At 45.3% G+C, this 21,396-nt stretch overlaps 1 protein-coding gene and 1 long non-coding RNA gene across 2 annotated transcripts in view; one reads left to right on the forward strand and one right to left on the reverse strand.

Moving 5' to 3' along the window:
- Nucleotides 1–13,151, reverse strand: part of LOC129539160 (uncharacterized) — a 75,273-nt gene extending 62,122 nt beyond the window's left edge. The window contains exon 1 of the long non-coding RNA XR_008682408.2: nucleotides 13,034–13,151. This is a non-coding gene — a long non-coding RNA (uncharacterized LOC129539160). The remainder of the gene's footprint in view (nucleotides 1–13,033) is intronic.
- On the forward strand, nucleotides 11,710–17,738 carry LRATD1 (LRAT domain containing 1). Its single transcript, XM_055399484.2, has 2 exons — nucleotides 11,710–11,930; nucleotides 12,893–17,738. Exon 2 carries the CDS (start codon nucleotides 12,929–12,931, stop codon nucleotides 13,805–13,807), a length of 879 nt encoding a protein of 292 aa, XP_055255459.1. The 5' UTR covers nucleotides 11,710–11,930; nucleotides 12,893–12,928; the 3' UTR covers nucleotides 13,808–17,738.
- Nucleotides 17,739–21,396: the final 3,658 nt, after the last annotated feature.

Consider the following 21,396-nt stretch of genomic DNA (forward strand, 5'->3'; position numbering starts at 1 on the left):
TAAACAACAACAACAAAAATAATAACACATGTGCACACTTACTTCTACCAAAAGATTTAATAGTCAGAAGCAGATAAATAGCATTCCTTTGATCTCTCTTCATAAAAACAAAGGATAATCCAGTGAAACATTCGGACCAATTAATACTGTTCATTTGCTGACCTGAAGAAACAATGAAAGTCACTCAGTCATGTCCGACTCTTTGCAACCCCCTGGACTATACAGTCTGTGGAATTCTCCAGGCCAGAATACTGGAGTAGATAGCCTTTCCCTTCTCCAGGGGATCTTCCTAACCCAAGGATCAAACCCAGGTCTCCTGCATTGCAGGCGGATTCTTTACCACCTGAGCCACAAGGGAAGCCCAAGGGAAGAAACAGACTCAGATATAAAAGATAAGGCACTCACTGAAAGGAGGTATGTGTTTTAAAAAAAAAAAAAAGTGGGGAAAACAAGAGTGGGATGGGGCTGTTAGCGTTTGGTTATTACTTTATCTCGCATCTGAGAAAGTCTTTTTTTCTAGTCATTGATGTTCAATTTCATTCAAAAGATACTTACCAAAAGAAGAAAAGCACAGTGTGAGACAAAAAGGGATCCCTGATTTTATTTTTATACCACAAGAGGACATCAGGTATTAGTGGTCATACTAGTCAGATACCATGATTTGCTGTGTTAACAAATTACTGCCCAGATCTTATTAGTTTAGCACAAGAAAGCTATTGTGCTGTTTTTGGTCATTTATATGAAGTGTAATTTTATAGCCAGGGCTTCCCTGGTGGCTGAGAGGTAAAGAATCTGCCTGCCAATGCAGGAGACATGGGTTTAATCCCTGGGTTGGGAAGATACTCTAGAGAAGGAAATGGCAACCCACTCCAGTATTCTTGCCTGGGAAATCTTATGAACAGAGGAACCTGGCAGGCTACAGTCCATGGAGCTGCAGAATCGGACATGACTTTGCGATTAAACAACAACAATTTAAGCCAATCTTCTCTCCTTGACAACTCTCATCTCTGGTCACTTCCATTTTCACATCACCACTTTAGAGTTCCACATTCAAACTGCTCAGACAAGACAGAAAAAATCCGGAGAGCTCCCAGCACTCTTGGTTCTCTTAGCTGCCTCAGACTACAGGGCACACAGCACATCTATTCACATTTCCACTAGCGAGGGCTTGGACTTAAAGGGTGAAATTTTAAGCACAAGGAAGCCGGAGATAAAAGATGCCCCTGCGTATCCAGGAGGAGAGATGTCAGTGAGAACACAGCATTGTATCTGCCACAGAAAACCAATGAGATGGATGGGAAAAGCAGATGGAACAGACAGCAGTGTCCTTCTGAGTGGCTGGGGAAAATTCTCCTAGAGAGGTGAGATTAGAGTCACCCTCAAGAATGAATTAAGGGAGAAAACAGAGCACACGCCAAGGGAAGGAACATCATGATCAAGGCTCCAAGGGCAGACACGACTGAGCGACTGAACAATAACAAAGCAAACAAGCCCTCCTGAACAACAGTAAGTGAACAATGGAAGACAGGTATTCAGAAACAGCTAGGGGAGGGTCGTATTTTAGAGAGTTAGGTGTTACTGGTAAAGCAGTAGAAATCTTTTTTCTTTGAGCAGCCTTGTGGTCTGTGAAGCCAGAGTCCCCAGGTAACCCAGGTGTAACCCAGAAGTCCAATCCAGAAAGTGGAAGTCATCCAGTTCATCTCATATCCCAATTATCCAAATGGTCGCTAATCCCTATGGAATCTGCTTCCTCTGGATATCTCAAAGCCTCCACTTTGTGGTTTTTGTTTAGTCACCAAGTCATGTCCAACTCTTTGTGACCCTGTGAACTTCAGGATTCCAGGCTTCCCTTCCCTCAGTATCTCCCAGAATTTGCTCAAACTCATGTCCATTGCACCTGTGATGCTATACAACCATCTCATCCTCTACCTTATCCCAGGCCCTCCTGGTGCCATGGACTGAATATCTGTGTCTCCCCAAAATTCATATGTGGAAGCTCAAATCCCCATCATGATGATATCTGGAGTTAGAGCCTGGGGGATGTAAAGCTTTCATGGCGGCTTTAGTGCCCTTAAGAAGAAGAGATAGGAAAGCTCTCTCTTCCACTCTCACTCTTTTTACTCTCTGTCACTCCCTCCAACATGTGACCACATGGCAAGAAGACAGATGTCTGCAAGCCAAAAAGAGGTTCTCACCAGTACCTGGCATTTCTGATCATCCCTGATCTTGAACTTTCAGCTTTCGGAACTATGAGACATGCATGCCGGTGGTTGAAGCCAACCTATGGTGTTTGTTCTAGCAGCTGAGCTATCTGTTTCCACATCCCCATCCATCCTCTTCCCAACTCTGGCTTCTCTCCCCTTCAGTATAGATCTGACACTATGGGCCAGAGTGACCTTCCAAAAAACCATTTCTAAAATGGTATAGCATAACGGTCCTTTCCTGACACAGCCACATCTAGTTCACATTCTAACAAACTACTTGGACGCTTTCTGGAAATATCACATATTTTCACGACTCTCAAGCATTTACACATGTTGCCTTTCTCAGAAAGGCCTCCACTCTTTCCTGCTTGGAAAAAAAAAATCATATTCCTCCTGCAAAGCCTTTCTGTAAGATTGCCTCCTCCAAATCTCTTAGTTAATAATTCCCTCTGTGTTTTTACATGCTTTTAAAATACTTTATTTCTTCCGTTTATTTGTATTGGATCATATTCAGCCAACTCTCCATATACAAGAGCTTCACTGAGAAGAGGGAATATGTCCTCTTTACTTTTGAATCCTCAAGCCCAAGCCCTATGCCTGGTTCAGAGTAGTACATGCTCAATGCATCCTTTTTCAATCAAATGTGAAGCTAACCTTAGGGACAGTATCTAAGGTATGTGAAAGTGAAAAAGTGTTAGTCGCTCAGACATGTCGGACTCTTTGTAACCCTATGGATTGTAGCCTGTCAGGACTGTAGCCTATCAGGACAGAAAGCATGTCCATGGAATTTTCCAGGCAAGAATACTGGAGTGGGTTGCCATACCCTTCTCCAGGAGCTCTTGCTGACCCAGGGGTAGAACGTGGATCTCTTGCATAGTAGGCAGATTCTTTACCATCTGAGCCACAAGAGAAGCCCAGTGAAGGTATAATCTGGGTCTAATATTCAGGCTTAACACTATGAGCACTAATATAATAATAATTATAAGAGGATTGTTGTTTAGTCGCTAAGTCGTATCCAACTCTTTGTGACTCCATGGACTGAACCATGCCAGGCTTCTCTGTCCTTCTCTGATCCCTGAGTTTGCTCAAACTCATGTCCATTGAATCAGTGATGCCATCCAACCATCTCATCCTCTGTCATCCCCTTCTCCTTCCTTCAACTTTTCCCAGCATCAGGGTCTTTTCCAATGAGTCAGCTCTTTGCATCAGGTGGCTGGAGTACTGGAACTTCAGCTTCAACATCAGCCCTTCTGATGAATATTCAGGACTGATTCCCTTTAGGATTGACTGGTTTGATTCCCTTTAGGATTGACTGGTTTGATTTCCTTGCTGTCCAAGGGACTCTCAAGAGTCTTCTCCAATACCACAGTTCAAAAGCATCAATTCTTCGGTACTCAGCCTTCTTTATGGTCCAACTCTCACATCCACACATGACTACTGGAAAAACCATAGCTCTGATTATCTGGACCTATGTCAGCAAAGTGATGTCTCTGCTTTTTAATACACTGTCTAGGTTTGTCATAGCTATTCTACCAAGGAGCAAGCTTCTTTTAATTTTGTGGCTGCAGTCACCATCCGCATTGATTTCAGAGCCCAAGAAAATGAAATCTGACACTGTTCCCACATTTTCCCCATCTATTTCCCATGAAGTGATGGGACCAGATGCCATGATCTTAGTTTTCTGAATGTTGAGCTTTAAGACAACTTTTTCACTCTCTTTCACTTTCATCAAGAGGCTTTTGAGTTCCTCTTCACTTTCTGCCATAAGGGTGGTGTCATCTGCATATCTGAGGTCATTGATATTTCTCCCAGCAATCTTGATTCCATCTTGTGCTTCCTCCAGCCCAGCGTTCCTCATGATGTACTCTGCATATAGGTTAAATAAGCAGGGTGACAATATACAACCTTGATGTACTCCTTTTCATATTTGGAACCAGTCTATTGTTCCATGTCCAGTTCTAACTCTTGCTTCCTGACCTGCATACAGGTTTCTCAAGAGACAGGTAAGGTGGTCTGGTATTCCCATCTCTTTCAGAACTTTCCACAGTTTCTTGTGATCCACACAGTCAAAGGCTTTGGCATAGTCAATGAAGCAGAAATAGATGTTTTTCTGGAACTCTCTTGCTTTTTCCATGATCCAGCAGATGTTGGCAATTTGATCTCTGGTTCCTCTGCCTTTTCTAAAACCAATTTGAACATCTGGAAGTGATCTCACTTAATATTCACCAAAACCCCTTAAGGAAAAATACCATATTATTATTATTCATATTTTAAAGATGTAATAGACTGAGGTACATAGAGATTAAGCATTTCAACCAAGGCCAAACAACTAATAATAATGGAGCCAGGGTCTGAATCCAGCTATTCTAAAAGAGAACTGATCTATGAAAACTTCCCTACAATAAGAGGACAAGCTCAGTTCTTAGGATCAAAGACAAAGACACAGAGTGTGATTAGGGCAACATTAGAGCCAGAGGGATGATGGACTGGGAACAGAAGAACACACACACATGAAGTTCCCTGCCCTTGGAGTTTAGAAATATGCTGAATATGTGTTAGCAGCAGTGGTATGTTAAGTATATGTTTGTTTTTAAATCGAAACCACACTTTACTAACTATCTGCTATGTCTGTAATCAGATCCAAACTTTGACATCTGGAAAATAAATAATCTCATTAAATAAATAAATATCTCATTACAATCAATATAATTACTGATCAGGGAAAAGAAAATGAGTCAGCATTGGCAGTTAAAACAATGCACCATGACACCCAAAGGAAAAGCCCTAAAGAAAAGGGGAAAGGTAAGTCTAAGTGGCTACTTCACTCTTTTTTTTAATTAGTTTTTATTGGAGTACAGTTACTTTACAATGTTGTGTTAGTTTCTACTGTACAGCAAAATGAATCACCCTCATCACTGTTCTAAAATAAGCACTTTCCCCTTTCACTGAATTCTGAAGTGTCTCTATCATTTAGCAATGCATTTATCACAAGTTTGGGCTTCCCTTGTGGCTCAGCTGGTAAAGAATCCACCTGCAATGTGGGAGACCTGGGTTCGATCCCTGGGTTGGGAAGATCCCCTGGAGAAGGGAAAGGCTACCCATTCCAGTCTTCTGGCCTAGAAAATTACATGGACTGTATAGTCCATGGGGTCGCAAAGAGTTGGATATGACTGAGAGACTTTCACTTCACGTCACGATCACAAGTTTACCAGAGCTGCCCATCCCTGTGGTATAGGTTGTTGTTGCTGCTGCTGCTGCTAAGTCGCTTCAGTAGTGTCCGACTCCGTGCGACCCCACAGATGGCAGCCCACCAGGCTCCCCCATCCCTGGGATTCTCCAGGCAGGAACACTGGAGTGGGTTGCCATTCCCTTCTCCAATGCATGAAAGAGAAAAGTGAAAGTGAAGTCGCTCAGTCGTGTCCGACTCCTAGCGACCCCGTGGACTGCAGCCCACCAGGCTCCTCCGTTCATGGGATTTTCCAGGCAAGAGTCCTAGAGTGGGCTGGCATCGCCTATGCATTCCACCCTGCGGCTCCGAAAGCACTCAGGGCTGGGGATACTGGTGGCAACAGTATAGATACAGTCACTCCTCTTAAAGAGCTCATGCATATAAATAAATAAATAGGCAGTGTCAATATAATTGGGAAGAATCAGAGTGCCCTGTAAATAGAATCTAAGACAGATGTGGTAAGTCAGAGAGGGCCACCAGGAGGAAGTAGAACCTAAAAATCTTTCTTCCCAGGAGGTGGTTGGAGGAAAGAATCTTAGCAGAAGGATCAGGAGCAGTAACACAAGAAAGAGCAATGAAGCAGAGGATAAGACAAAAACAAACAGATGAGTTGGACTGGGAAGGCTGAAGCAATATGCAAGAGAAAAAGGAACTGCTAGCTGCTCAGTTGTGTCCGACTCTTTGCAACCCCATGGACTGTAGCTCGACAGGCTCCCCTGACCATGGAATTCTCCAGGCAAGAATGCTGGACTGGGTAGTCATTCCCTTCTCTAGAGGATCTTCCTAACCCAGGGATCTAACCTAAGTCTCCTGCATTGCAGGCAGATTCTTTACCATCTGAGTCACCAGGAAAGCCCTGCAAGATGCAAGAGGGTGACTAGCAAAAGAGGAGGTGGAGAAGCAAGCAAGGGCAGGATCTTGGAGCTGCCACATGGACTTGGGATGTCTTCTTAAGGTTGATGGAATTACTGAGGATGGGAGGGAGAGTCAGGGGAGGCACCCCACTCCACCACCAAATTTTAGAAATCACTCTGACCTACTGTATAGCACAACGAACTCTACTCAATATTCTGTAATAAGCTAAATGGGAAAAGAATTTGAAAAAGAATAGACAGATGTATATTTATAACTGAATCATACTGCTGTATACCTGAAACTAATACAACATTGTTTACCAACTATACTTCAACATAAAATGAAAATGAAGAAATAAAAAATCACCCTGGTGACAATGTGGGAGATGACTGTGGAGCAACCCTGGGGTCACAGAAAACAACTCAGGCTGCGGCAGTGATTTAGATGGGAGTTCCTAGTGACTGGGACCAAGGAGGTGGCAGCCCAAAATGGACTAAAGAGGAAAGATAAGGAAAGAAGTTACATAGGAGAAACAGCAGGAGGTAGCATGGTCCTAATATACCCTGAGGGTGAGGGAAAGTGGTAGATGATGCCCAGGCATCGGTTCAAAACACTAGGAGGGCAACAGTGCCCATCCACAAAAGGAAAACCCAAGGGCAAGCAGGTCTCAGTGCTCAGCCTGGGACATCCTGCCTTTTAGGTCTCTGTGGACACCCTCAGGTCACGTCTTTGAGACAGTTCAGGAGAGAGATGGAACCTGGAGATTTCCACTAAGGAGTCATGACACAGAAAGATGATGAAAATCAAAGGCAGCAGACAAGATTGTGTGATGAGAACACTGGGAAGAGAACTGTCAAGAAAAGCAACAGTGAAAAGACAAGTTGAAGGAAATGACCTCCCAAACCATAGTAAAAGGAACAGCCAGAGAAGCTGAAGGGAAACCAGGATAGTGTACACAGTGAAAAGTGAAAGAAGAACTTATGTCAAGGAGGAGGAAGTTGTCAGCTGTGTCACCTGCTTCTGGGAAGCCAAATAAAGTAAGAATCCAAAAGAATCCATCAGGTAATGGATCACTGGTGTTTCTGGTGAGAGCTGTATATTGGCAATATGGGTACAGAGGAGAGCCTGTGGTGGGGTAGGGTAAATGTGTACCGACCATTCTTTCAAGAGAGGAGGACATATCAAGGGAGATGCATAGTTAGTTTTTTTTTTTTTTTTTAAGATGGGAGAGACTTAAAAGTGTTTCCATGCAATTGGGAAGGAGCTAGTAGGATAACTAAGATCATAAATGAAGGTGAAGAGAAGAGATGATTGAAAGAGTGAGGTACAAGGGAGTGGCATGCAGAGCCAGGAGAATGACTCGATCTTTGAGAAAAATGGGATCAGAAAAGGAACAGTCATAGGAGGAAAATTCAGAAGCAATACAAAAGGCAAAGCCAGGATTTTCATCATCAGTCAATCAGCAGTCAAAGAAGGAATGTATCTGGGATCAGACTTTCCTTGTCACTCATGTTTCTGCTCTAACCACAGCCTCTTAGCGCAGTGGACTAGAGCACAGGGCTTGAATCAATAGAAAAGGAAGAGAAATCCACAGCTCTACCCCAGGACTAAAATATAACTTTTAAAAAACCAATTGACTTCACTCACTTTTGAATGAAAACATACACATTTACTAGTTTCATATAATCCGTCTAAAATGAAGCTCGCTTCTATTAAAGATGGACCACAGGATGTCGAGAGAACCTAATTGCAAGTATTTATTAAGTGCCTACCTTCAAGGCTGTCTCAGGAGAATAAGAATGATTTCTTACATTTGAGTAGAGCTTGGCCAGTAATCACTCTGTTGCATCTAGAATGCGAAGGGAAACTGTTTAAAGTACAGATCCCTAGAGCCCATCCTGAGATTAAGTTTCACTACATCTGGGTCAGAGCCTGGGAATCTGTATTTGAATCACAGTCCTGGATGATGCCAGAGGACCATTTGGAACCATAGTGCTATACATCACAGAGCAAACCGTCTTGCACATCACCTAATTGAGAACATACTCCAGGTGTCAGAGTACTCAGGTTGTTGAAAACTGAAACAGTGTCAGCTCAGTGAGTGAAACAGTGATCATGGTTCATGCAGGCAGTGAGTCAGATAAGATGCATCTATCAAGTATCCACTATGCACTAACCTTCATGCTAAGCAAAGGGACTACAGATTTGAACTAGATTTGGGGCTCTTCCCCAAATAATCCTTAGTCTCCTTAAAGAAGAAAGAGAAGAAAATCAACCAATGATATAAATTTTATTTCATGAGCATTTCAACACATGTGACACATCTCATGACCCATAGGTACAAGGTACCACGGGAGCATAAAAGACAGTCTCCTTTAGAATGTTGAGGGGACAGACATATGGGAGAGGCTTGAAAAGATTATAAATTTTGAGTCGAAGCTAGATGAGGAAGCCGTGGAAAGACATTCTGGACAGGAGGCAGCAGTGGTAATAGTGACACAGGGCTACCCAGAGCTCCACCATCACTACCACGTAGAAGTGGACCCACGCAAAAGGCATGCACTCTCCTAAAATCTATAGAGAACACAGTGGAGAGATTCACACTGGGTTGAGGCATCCTTGTATAATCCATGTCCAGCAAAATGCTAAACCCACAAGTACTAAAGGTTTTACCCTGGGGATATTCATTGATTTTTTACTGGCAAAATGATAGAAAGCCATGAAAGACATTTTAAGCTCTTTCTGGTGGCTCATATGGCAAAGGATCTGCCTGCAATGCAGGAGACCTGGGTTCGATCCCTGGGTCAGGAAGATCCCCTGGAGAAGGGAATGGATACCCACTCCAGTATTCTTGCCTGGAGAATCCCACAGACAGAGGAGCCTAACAGGCTACAGTGCACAGACTCACAAAGAGTCAGACACGACTGAGCAATGAACACTTTCTTTCAAAGATTCCTTAATAAGAACATCCAGTGATAGGAAGAAACTCAGAAAATGTGCAAAGCAAAGTTGGAAGACTTGACTTAAGAAGAAATAGAAAGTCAGAATGTCAGTGCATAAAAAGAGATTAAGGGGAGCAGGTTACTAGGAATCCCTTTAGTCTTAGTTGCCATTTTTGTGGTCCAAAAAAAAAGTAGAAGGCAGGGAAGATATTTAGAAAGATGAATAAGTTAGTCACAAGGAGGTGAATGAAAATTTAGAGAAAAAAGTAGTAGGGAGACATGGGGCAGTACCTAGAGGAGACAGATACATCCATTGTGGATTTCTTTGAATTCTGGGTAGGTGAAGATGCTGTGATCCTTCAGGAATTCCATTATTATAAAGCCCACCTCAACAGTGAGGACAGACACTTAGAGAGAAGGGGCGGGGGATGGGATATTTGTTGTTCTAAAATAAAGGAGAGACTACAGATCAGGACAGGCTACTTGCTGTCACAAATAGCCACAAGGTTTATTGGTGGCTTAAAACATGAAGATTGGTTTCTCCCTCACGTCACAACCCAATGCAGACAGTCACTGGGGAACCTGGACCCTGGCCATCTAGTGGTAGTTCCATCTTTTAGAGCCCTAACAATGTTTTGTTAATTATCCTCTTGAATGATGGAAAATTAAGCAAAGAAGAGCAGTCTGCTTACAATGTAGCCTGAAACAGTGAAGAATAGGATAGGAGGACAGAACTCAGCACCCCTTACAACTATGTTGTAAATGTCTGTGCACAGGACTTTATCTTGGGATGGACAGAGGACAAAAAATGTTACTCAGTGTCAAGCTCTGAGCTCCTTCCAATGATTTCCTCTCAGACACCAGTAATGAACTCTTCAGATACTTCTCCCAGAGATCCCTGAAGTCCAGTTTATAACCAGGCCAATAACTCACTTTTGATCTCTGAAGCCACTTGTTCAATTCTCTTGACTACAGGGCCCAAATCAGTTGCTTATTATTGATAGCAAGTCTAAAAAATGTCATCACAAGCTGTGGTCATCTCCAAGGATGGCAGTTGGTATTCTCTTAACTCCTACATGGGCAATGGTCAAGGTTTTCAAAAGATTCATACACATCAAATGTATACAGATGGTCATTGTAAAACCATTTTTTTTTCAGCAATACTTATTAAGCATCTAATTTGATAAATCATTGTATTTGGAGGCTGTGGGGTATACAGAAATTTTCAGAAATCACACATGAGCAGGAGACTCTACAATCTGAAAAATATTTAAGCAGTATACCAGTACTGTAAAAAAGGCCCACAATATAAAGTAGCGTGAAACACAAGTCAGTCCTCAAGACGTCCACTTTGTAAACAGGAAGAAAGTCAACAGAGGTTTGTAATGAAACAGGGGTAAGCGTTCTAAGAGTTTGTACCAGCTGCCAAGGTGGCACAAAAAGGAAGCACCCAATTCTCCCTGCGGAAAGAAGTTGGGATCCACCGAGAAGCTGCAAGAGACCAGCCTTGAAAGTAGAACTAGATGTCTAAGAACGCTTCAAGTCTTAACGTCATAAGCTTTTCAAACTGTTGTTCTAAAATTTCACAGGTATGAAAGTAATCCTTTAGCATCCAATATCCAGAGCACATTCATAACCTTCCATCCAGAAATGCAATCATTAATTACAGCTGGACACCCTTCTCCCACGAAAAATCCCTTAGCAATGGCACTTCTAGGGACTGTAATAAAAAAAAAAAAGATTGGGTCCCACTGTCGGCATTCCTGACGCGCCCCTTTCATAGACCATTGGAGGTCAAACTCAGGCCTCCTCCGTCAGGGAGGAGGCTCGTCGGGGTCAGACTTTTCATTCGCATTTGACACCGCGTTCCGTTTAAATCAGGCGCCAGTGCTAGGTCAGCAGTTTCAGGCGGGTCAAAGGAGAGGAGCCAAACCTCGCAATTTCAAAGGCATCGGCGCCCAGCAGGAAAAACGTCTGTGCCCGTGAGCCAAAGACTAGCCCAGGAGGCTTCAGGAACCCAGGGTCAGGGGTCCCCAGCAGGGCCCCGGGTGCCGCCTGTGACAATGGCGTTCCTCGCCCTGGGGCCGCGCCATGTGCTCGGGGTGCACTGGGGATTTTTCACCCCCAGACTCAGCTTCACTGCTGCGATCTGTTCTTCTGGGCAGAGTACACACGGGAGGATGGTGCGCTCGGTTACGATCGGTAGCAGCAGCTGCTGGGCGCGGAGGCAAGTGGGCCGCCCCTCGCGCGCTCCCGGCAGGCGCTCACACCTCGCTCCCGAGGGCGGCGCGCGCTCCGGTGCGCGGGGGCGGGGCGGCGCGCGCACCGGAGACCCGCCCCTGCACCCCGCCCGCTTCGGCGGAGATTGACGGGGCCTGGGCACTCGCCCCAGCCAATGAGCGCATCCCGGGGCGGGCCCTGGAACCAGCTGCTGCGGCTACTTAAGAGTCGTCCGCTGGGCTGCACGAAAGCAGAACAGAGTCTGGACTGCCCAGGTGGAGCCGGCACCCCTGCCACCGCCGACCGGCAGGCGCACGGGCACCGCGCCGGGGACCGCACCGCACCGATCCACGCGGGGCAGAACTGAGCCGCAGCCTCACTCGCCGCCCAGGACCCGCGCGTCACCACCACCTCCAAGGCACCCATGGGGACCAGGAGACTTTAAAGGAGTTTGGGGTGTCGGGAGCAGGGAAATCACGGGTACGAAGAGGCGGTTTGCTTTGCCTTGGAAACGTGTTTTCTTCGTCCGATTGTTTGGACCCTGTGCCGGGTAGGAGGGAGAGGGATCTTTTGGCTGCAAGTGGACCTCGTCACACAACCCACAGCCGTACACATGCACCCCGAACCGGCTTCCCCATCCTCCCTTCGCCTCTTTGTTAGGTTATTTTAGACAGAACAGCCTCGCCCTGGCGCAGCCAGATTGACTCGACTGGCGAGGGGTGGGGGGTGGGGGTGAGGCAAGAGAACTCAGGGGCAGAGTGCACCTGCCTGTGTGTGCAGGTGTGCCTGAGAGCATGGATGTACGTGCCCGGGCGAGTGTGCAAAGGTGGGGGTCCGAGTGTGTCGTCGCGAAGGTTTGTCATTGTGTGTGCATGTGACATTATCACACCAGTGTACCAGCCTGTCAGCGTCTGGACTCCTAAGTGTGCAAAATTTTGTTGGTGTCAAGCGAGTGCCTGTGATGTGTGCGATTGTCATTGTGCGAGGCGCTGTCGGGGAGTGTGATCTAGTGTAAAACTGAGGGTGGGCTGAGGAGGGTGGGGAGTGGCATGTGAGCGCAGCTTCCAAGCTCTGGGGCCAGAGGCGCCCCTTCCTTCTCCTAGCCCAGCCCTCCGTCCTTTCCTGGGTGTCCTAACTCCCACGCTGCCCCCGGCCTCCCTGTCCTTCCCACCGGGACCTCGCGCGCCCTCCAGCCCTCCTGCCTTTTCTCTTGTGGGAGTTGGACCCGGGTTCCCGTACAGGGTCTGAGACTGTGTGGTGGCGTTCGCGGACCGGTGGCTTCTGTGCCAGTCCTGGCAACCGGTTGGCAAAGGGCACTCAGCTGGGACGGTTGACTCGAGGACAGGCGCGCGGGCGGCCAGGTCCCAGGGCCACCGCTCGTCCTGGGGAGGGCCGGGCGCGACTCTGATCGTGTTCTCTGCGTGTCTCCTGTGCTTCCGCAGATCCCCGCTCCTGGCCCTCGCCTCGCCGCCTCATTGATGGGCAACCAACTGGACCGCATCACCCACCTCAACTACAGCGAGCTGCCCACCGGGGACCCGTCAGGGATCGAAAAGGACGAGCTGCGGGTCGGGGTCGCTTACTTCTTCTCGGATGAAGAGGAGGACTTGGACGAACGCGGCCAGCCGGACAAGTTCGGCGTGAAGGCACCTCCGGGCTGCGCCCCCTGCCCGGAGAGCCCCAGCCGCCACCACCACCACCTGCTGCACCAGCTGGTCCTCAACGAAACTCAGTTCTCCGCCTTTCGGGGCCAGGAATGCATCTTTTCCAAAGTGAGCGGCGGCCCGCAGGGCGCCGACCTGAGCGTCTACGCGGTCACCGCCCTGCCGGCGCTCTGCGAGCCAGGCGACCTGCTGGAGCTGCTGTGGCTGCAGCCCGCGCCGGAGCCGCCCGCGCCGGCCCCGCACTGGGCCGTGTACGTGGGCGGCGGGCAGATCATCCACCTGTGCCAAGGCGAGATCCGCCAGGACAGCCTGTACGAGGCGGGCGCGGCCAACGTGGGCCGAGTGGTGAATAGCTGGTACCGCTACCGTCCCCTGGTGGCCGAGCTGGTGGTGCAGAACGCCTGCGGCCACCTGGGCCTCAAGAGCGAGGAGATCTGCTGGACGAACTCGGAGAGCTTCGCCGCCTGGTGCCGCTTCGGCAAGCGGGAGTTCAAGGCGGGCGGGGAGGTGCCGGCCGGCACGCAGCCCCCGCAGCAGCAGTACTATCTCAAGGTGCACCTGGCTGACAACAAGGTGCACACGGCCAGGTTTCACAGCCTGGAAGACCTCATCCGCGAGAAGCGCCGCATCGACGCCAGCGGCCGCCTGCGGGTGCTCCAGGAGCTCGCCGACCTCGTGGATGACAAGGAGTAGCAGCAATCTGGAGGGGGGAGCCGCCCGCCCCTCCGGTCTCCGGGCGCCCAGCTCCTCCCCCGGCCCCGGGCTCCAGGCCGGCGATTCACCACCCCCGCCCCCAGTTAAGGGCAGCCGGCAGCGGCCAGCGCCCCAGGCGGCAGCCTCAGCCTCGCACCTCTCTGGCTATGGCAGAAGTCCCAGGAACTCGCCCGGGGACCCAAAGGGCGGTGCGCGCTCGGCGGAGCCCCCTAAGGGTGGTGATGGTGTTGGGAGACCCAGCGTGCGCTACCCTCCTTGGGTTGTAAGTGGGGATTGGAAAATGGGCCGAGGGGAGCAGGGACCAGGCGAGTCACTGGTCAGTGACTGACCCTCTATCACTCCTAGAAAGGGACCTTCACCGCGCCCCAAACGTGCACACACAAGGCCAGTGAGAGGTGAGCATCGAGCGTGTCAGGGCACCGATCCGCTCCAGTATGGATGTGTCACCAAACGGCAGGATTTCCAAGAAATCGAGTCTGTCCCTTCTGCACTTGTGAATAATTCCACAAGAGAGCACTTCGGGACGCCGGGTTACCCCGATGCCTCCCGGGACTCTTCCAGCTCTCCAGCCCCGGGTCTCCTGACATTGTTATCCCAGGCTCCGGGCTAAACTAGAGTTTGCCTCCCGATCTTTCCACCCAGGGAAGCGAACGCCACTCCCTACCCATACCGCCTGTGAGTCTCCCCTGTTGTCAAAAGGAATGCCTTCCAGGTCCAGGGAGGTTGAAGGCGCAGCTCTTTTGCTGAGGAGGGCCGGTCCCGCCCCCCACCCCGGACAAAGGGAAGGTTCGCCAGGTGTCGGCGAATTGAATTTGTCAAGAGGGTGCTGTTCTCAACCCTAGATGGCTCCCTCCTAGGGCTGCATTTCCAAAATAACCACATTTTTAAAGGGGTTGGAGGAGAGGGAGGGGAAGACATGGCAACATTCCAGAAACCAGCATTGTTCCAGCACCATAGCCAGTACATTTCGTTTGGCTTGTCTATAACAGAAATCTCAGAAGGTGGGGAGGTGGAAATAAAGTTTTAAAAGCAGAAAGAGCAGTTTTCCAACTTTGTCAACAAAGCCGATCGTGTTGATGTTTTTTATTGACCATTTTAGCAACATGCTAATAAAATTTCAAATTGAAATTTTTATTTTCATGGCTTTAATCCATGATAGCTTAAATACTGGGGGCCATTAAGAGTGGATTTAGCTAAGAGCTTAGCTAACATTGCCTTTTCACTCTATTTTTCTCAAACCTTATGAGAATTCTGTTTTTGAATATTGTGGTTCTGTTTTGTTTTGGGTTTTTTTTTTGACTTTAAGGGCAGCCTGAGTAATGGTGGAGTTTTTAATCAGTGTGTATATTGTGATGAATATCTGTCAGTTAAGGGGTGTACTGCTTCGGTGGAAATTGCTAGCAGGTTCCATGGTGTTAATTTCTCCTTGTTGTATACCGCTACCATCCCATATTTGCATTTTTTGTTTTCTTTCCCCTGATCTTCTGAAAAAATGAATGTAGAATTGGTGGCTTTTTCCGCCCTCCTCTTTAGCCAGTCCCACAGTTTATTCCTGAAAACTGGAGAGAACTTCAAGGATCAGGAGGAACATATGGTTTTCTAAAAAGTAAGGTTGTTTGAAACCCCTTCCTTGTTCAAGGACTTACTAACTTCTCTCCCTGTGCCGCAGCCCCTTCTGATTAACTTGTTACTTGACTCTGTGTGTTAGACACACCTCCAGCATCTATTTCCCTTTCAAGGGAATTTGTCAAATAACAGTGTTTAGCTAATTGTTGCAAGCAATCACATACTGACAGCTGTGATTTAGTTGGACAGCAAATATTATGGCCAAAGCCAGTTTCTTGGCATTTCAAAAATAATGCAATAAAAACTAGTCGAGGTGAGCTGAGACTGGAAATGCCTTTTTTTTTTCTTCATGGTAAAATGATTCATCTCTGTTCTGATTTTTGGTTTTCAGCCTGGATTCATTCCCTGATCTTGAGTCAAAAGGTCAGATCAATGAACTATGAACTAGAGTATTTTTCTTAAGCCTATTGAGTGATTTATTTTTTAAAAAATGTTTAAACGCCTATGCTTTTCTTTCAGCACATACAACAGCAAAACTTTTGTAATAATGAACTTATCTTTGCATGTATGGAGAACTGAAAATCATTTATTTCCCTTATTCCCCTTTCAAATAACAGATGGTGGATCCTAAATTGAAATTCTATATTGTATCTACACAGCCCACATTCTTTACTGTGTCCTACTGTATCTTGGCTCTCTGCTGTATTAAATACTATCCTAAGCACTTGTTCAACCAGGACTCCTTCTTGACATTTTGTGTTCCACCTGTCACTCAGAGCGCGGGACTTTAGCAAAAGAAATGATGGTCTCTCACACCTGATACTGAGATATATTTCCTCTGATGGCATATAATCTGATTTTGCTCTTAATAAGAGGGTCACTAAAACAGGAATCGCTTAGCTTGCTACTCACTGACACTAGCTTAGCAATGCAGATGGGTTTGGCAGCCAAACTAGCACTCATGACAATGTTGGTCTATTAAGGATTGGGTTGACGATACTTCTACAGATTCACAAGAGAAAAACACTAGTTTCAAAGGGAACTTGAAAGTTCTGTAAATTCTTCACATTCCTGCTGAAATAACTGTTACCTATTGGTCAATGTTACTAATAACCAGTGGCAGAATAATTCCAGTCATTGTGCAGCACGAAGAGGCTATTATCAAGACATTAGCTAATCTTTTATGCTGAAAATGTTTCTATTTTTAGAATGTTCTTAACAATGGGAATGACACTAAGGTGGCGATTCTCTTGGAAGATGGCACCAGCAGAGTTGATTTTTTTTTTAAATAAATGAATATAATATCTCTGGATGTTATCAGAATTACAGAAATTAAGCCAAAAGCCTCTTGACATTTTAATAGAAGTCAGGAATTTAGTGGCTTTTAGTTTTCTTCAAGAGAACAGAACTTCATAGCATTATTCACGGTGTTAAGTGTGGCTGAGCTGGTCGTTGGTCCTGTCAGTGATGTGGTTTAGAAGACCCCCATTCTTTCTCCACTTTCAGAAGGTTTTTCTGAAAAGCAAATTAAAAAAATGAATATTTTTACTTCAAGGAGTGCTTTGCTACATATTTGGTAACTGAGAAAAAAGGAGCCTGGAATGGGGAGAAGGGAAGCTAGGCATCCTTTAAACAAACCAGTCCTGAAACACTGTTATTCCCAAAGTATATCTCTTTGTTTAAAAGAAAAACTTGTAGAAGATACATGTATTGCGTTTATTTTTTAAATTAAAAGTATATTAATTAGCCTATATATATAAAGTTCCTCAATATTTAAAAATTTTAAATGCCTGTCATGACTGTATTTTATTAACTGAAGCAGTCAAAGTTAGAAAACACTTGTGTCAGATTACAGCATCAAACACAGAGGCAGCTGTAAGTTCAATGTGACCTGATTTTACTAGATTTTCAAAATGTTGATGTTTACTTCCTCTTTGTGTCATGTTTCTGTGGTGAACGCATTTGTTTGAAAATGATCCTTTTTCCAGAAAAGTATGCGATTGGTGTTGTAATCAGTTTATCCTAACCGTCTTCCAATATTACCTTATTGATTATGCGGTGTGTGTGCTTTCAAGACCCCTAAGAATTCATTGTCATTGGTATCTAATAAATGTAGCAGGGTCAAATTTCAGTGAAATTGATACTTACTGTCCACACATAATAGAACTCCCTACTTTACTTTTATCTACTTGTCTATCTTTGAAACCTTCGGCTTTCCCTTTTTTTAAACAAATGAAGAGGTGTAGCTAGGTGTGCCTTTCAGACATGATTTGCCACATGCATAAAGGGACCACAAGTGAAAAACACAGGCTTTCGGGTTTCTGGAAACATCAGGAACTGTGTTTAGAAAATTGTTGAGACCCAACTCAATATTTTTGTTGAGAATTGCTAGCTATTTGGAGAATATACATAGATATAGGTATACACTGACAATGGCAACCCACTCCAGTACTCTTGCCTGGAGAATCCCAGGGATGGGGGAGCCTGGTGGGCTGCCATCTGTGGGGTCGCACAGAGTCGGACATGACTGAAGTGACTTAGCAGCAGCAGCAGCACTCACATATGTATGTATACATGTACACATTTATATATATGGGCACCTCTGCATATGTGTACACATATATATAAATGTATCCATATAGCTATAAAGTGTGATTTCATTAGGAGATATAGATTTATACACGTACACATATATGCAAATGATTTAAAATCAAGATGGAGAGTGACTTGAGAGCTACAAAAACAGGAAGAAAGTTCCAGGGTGCAAAATAGATAATGAGGAACTGGGACATCAATGCAGCTCTGCCGAAAATGAAGCATAAACAAAAAGAAGAAAATGTGGGAGCTGCAGTTAGTCTCACTTTTAGAAGCCTGTGTTCCTTGCTTCCCTAAACTGACAAAGACTCAAAGGAAACCTATAAAGATTAGAAAAAAAGAAGACACAAGATGAAGCAGAGGGGTTATGAGATGATAAAATAAGCTAATAAGCTTTTCGGCAAGGGATATCTGTTCTCCATTCTAACTGAAGACAGTCAAGCTAAGATCTCATTTTCTGACCATTTCATAAAAATCTCCGATTTCCTAACTTACAGGTTGAATGTTTACCTCATCTGAACTCGCAATGTAAGAGATTTAAGCCTGTGGATATGTTAGGGAAAAGGAAAAATAGTCCTCTCTGCTCTTTTTGTAGGTGAGTTTTGTGATTATTGTATTCATGGACAGCACCCAAATAAATATACTGTGCGCTTGGCACATAGTAGCTGCTCAGTAAATAGAAAACTGTGGCATTTCTCCACCTTACATTGTTCTCAGTGATATTGATCACTTGGAAAACCAGAAATGCTACCACCTGGCTTGCCAGCTACCATACACACATTGCATGCGTGCGTGTATGCTCAGTCACTTCAGTCATATCCAACTCTGTGCGAGCCCGTGGACTATAGCCTGCCAGGTTCCTCTGTCCATGAGGATTCTCCAGGCAAGAATACTGGAGTGGGTTGCCATTTCCTTCTCCAGGGGATCTTCCCGACCCAGGGATTGAACTCACATCGCTCATGTCTCCTGGATTGGCAGGCTGGTTCTTTACCACTGAGCCACCTGGGAAGCCTGTATTTCTTTCACTGAAATTGGAGGGTTTCCCACCTGAGAGGGCTTCCCTGATAGCTCAGCCAGTAAAGAATCTGCCTGCTGTGCAGGAGAACTGGGTTCAAACCCTGGATCTGGAAGGGAATGGCTACACACCTCAGAAAGCTCACAGAAATATAAATTATGAGGCTTAAGGCTGATTTTAGTTAAAGGATATTCTGCATATTATTTGCTTCTAGGAAAAAAATATATATAACTATCAAAGAATCCAAAGAAAAGATCTTTTCCGATCATTTGCTTAGAAAGGGGAAAGCAAAAATAATTCTGAGAAAAACTTCTACAGCTTCATCTCTCATTTACTTCAAGGAGAGATTTTTCTCACATGAAACCACAAAATCATTCCTTCAGAAGGAAGCTTATTACTGAAGCTCTTTCTGGAAATTTTCTTCAGATGTGTAGGGGGAAACCTACTAGATTGTTAGTTTAACTCTCTGGGAAAATTAGATTTGATGGAGTTTGGTCATGGGTACTTTTCTAAATAAACATTACTCATATATTAACATTTCCAAATAATTGCTCTGCCCGTTGGCTTTCATAATCCAATTATTTTTGTTTTTATGTGAACATGAGTTCTGAGCTTAATTTGTTTCAAAGGGGAGAGGCTTGTAGAATATTAGCTGTGGATAGAGCCAATATCCTAAATTTTAAACATAAAATAAATGTTTCAGAAGTTAGTGTGATCTACATTCCATGTTCCAAAAAAAAGAAGGAATTGTATAAAGCTACTGCTTCCTAAGGAAATTCTTGCCATCAATTCTAGACATTAGTATTCTATTCAGGCCACAGTAGAAAACGTGTGGTCTTTATTATAAGTATTCTGGTATCTGATTTAACAAATACATTACTATTCTAAAATTCAATCTTTTTCCTTCCAACAGTCTTGCAGCATGCCTGCTCTTTGTTCAGTGCCAAGCCCATTGTTTTCAGATTCTCCTGAGAAATGAGCAGATCTGGCCATAATTTTTTTAAATCATCCCCCAGCTTCTAACAGCACACACTTTATTTCATCCTGCCTTCTGATTCTCAGCATCTAGGAAAAGGAGCACATCAAGGCTGTTTATTGTCACCCTGCTTATTTAACTTATATTCAGGGTACATCATGAAAAACACTGGGCTGGAAGAAACACAAGCTGGAATCAAGATTGCCGGGAGAAATATCAATAACCTCAGATATGCAGATGACACCATCCTTATGGCAGATAGCGAAGAGGAACTAAAAAGCCTCTTGATGAAAGTGAAAGAGGAGAGTGAAAAAGTTGTCTTAAAGCTCAACATTCAGAAAACTAAGATCATGGCATCTGGTCCCATCACTTCATGGGAAATAGACAGGAAAACAGTAGAAACAGTGTCAGACTTTATTTCGGGGGGCTCCAAAATCAATGCAGATGGTGACTGCAGCCATGAAATTAAAAGACGCTTACTCCTTGGAAGGAAAGTTATGACCAACCTAGAAAAAGCAGAGACATTACTTTGCCAACAAAAGTCAATCTAGTCAAGGCTATGGTTTTTCCAGTGGTCCTGTATGGATGTGAGAGTTGGACTGTAAAGAAAGCTGAGCACCAAAGAATTGATGCTTTTGAACTGTGGTGTTGGAGAAGACTCTTGAGAGTCCCTTGGACTGCAAGGAGATCCAACCAGTCCATCCTAAAGGAAACCAGTCCTGGGTGTTCATTGGAAGGACTGATGCTAAAGCTGAAACTCCAATACTTTGGCCACCTGATGTGAATAGCTGACTCACTGGAAAAGACTCTGATGATGGGAGGTATTGGGGGCAGGAGGAGAAGGGGATGACAGAGGATGAGATGGCTGGATGGCATCACTGACTCGATGAACATGAGTTTGGTTGAACTCTGAGAGTTGGTGTTGGACAGGGAGGCCTGGTGTGCTGCAATTCATGGGGTCGCAGAGAGTCGGACACGACTGAGCGACTGAACTGAACTGAGCCAGAAAGTAGCTAAGGTCAAGAATAGTGTTGCCTCATTTTACAAATAAACCTACAGGCCACTCAATTCCTTCTGAATTTCAGGTAAAAGGGGAACAATCATTTTAGTCTAGGTATGTCCCATGTACTGTTTGGGATATTGTTTTTATTGTTCAATCCTAAGCCATGTCCAACTCTTTGAGACCCCATCAACTGTAGCACGCCAGGCTTCCCTGTGCTTTACTATCTCCTGGAGTTTGCTCAAATTCAAGTCTGTTGAGTCGGTGATGCCATCCAACCATCTCATCCTCTGCCACCACCTTCTCCTCTTGTCCTCAATCTTTCCCAGAATCAGGGTATTTTCTAATGAGTCTGCTCTTCGGGTCAGGTGGTCAAAGTATTGAAGCTTCAGCTTCAGCATCAGTCCTTCCAATGA

This window comes from Moschus berezovskii, chromosome 11, assembly GCF_049115385.1.
Source record: "Moschus berezovskii isolate FMDL1 chromosome 11, NW_MosBer_1.0, whole genome shotgun sequence".
Classification (NCBI taxonomy): Eukaryota; Metazoa; Chordata; class Mammalia; order Artiodactyla; family Moschidae; genus Moschus; species Moschus berezovskii.

Bases quoted from the DNA above. Each gene is read 5' to 3' on its own strand.
- LRATD1 (XM_055399484.2), top strand. From the start codon at position 12,929: ATGGGCAACCAACTGGACCGCATCACCCACCTCAACTACAGCGAGCTG.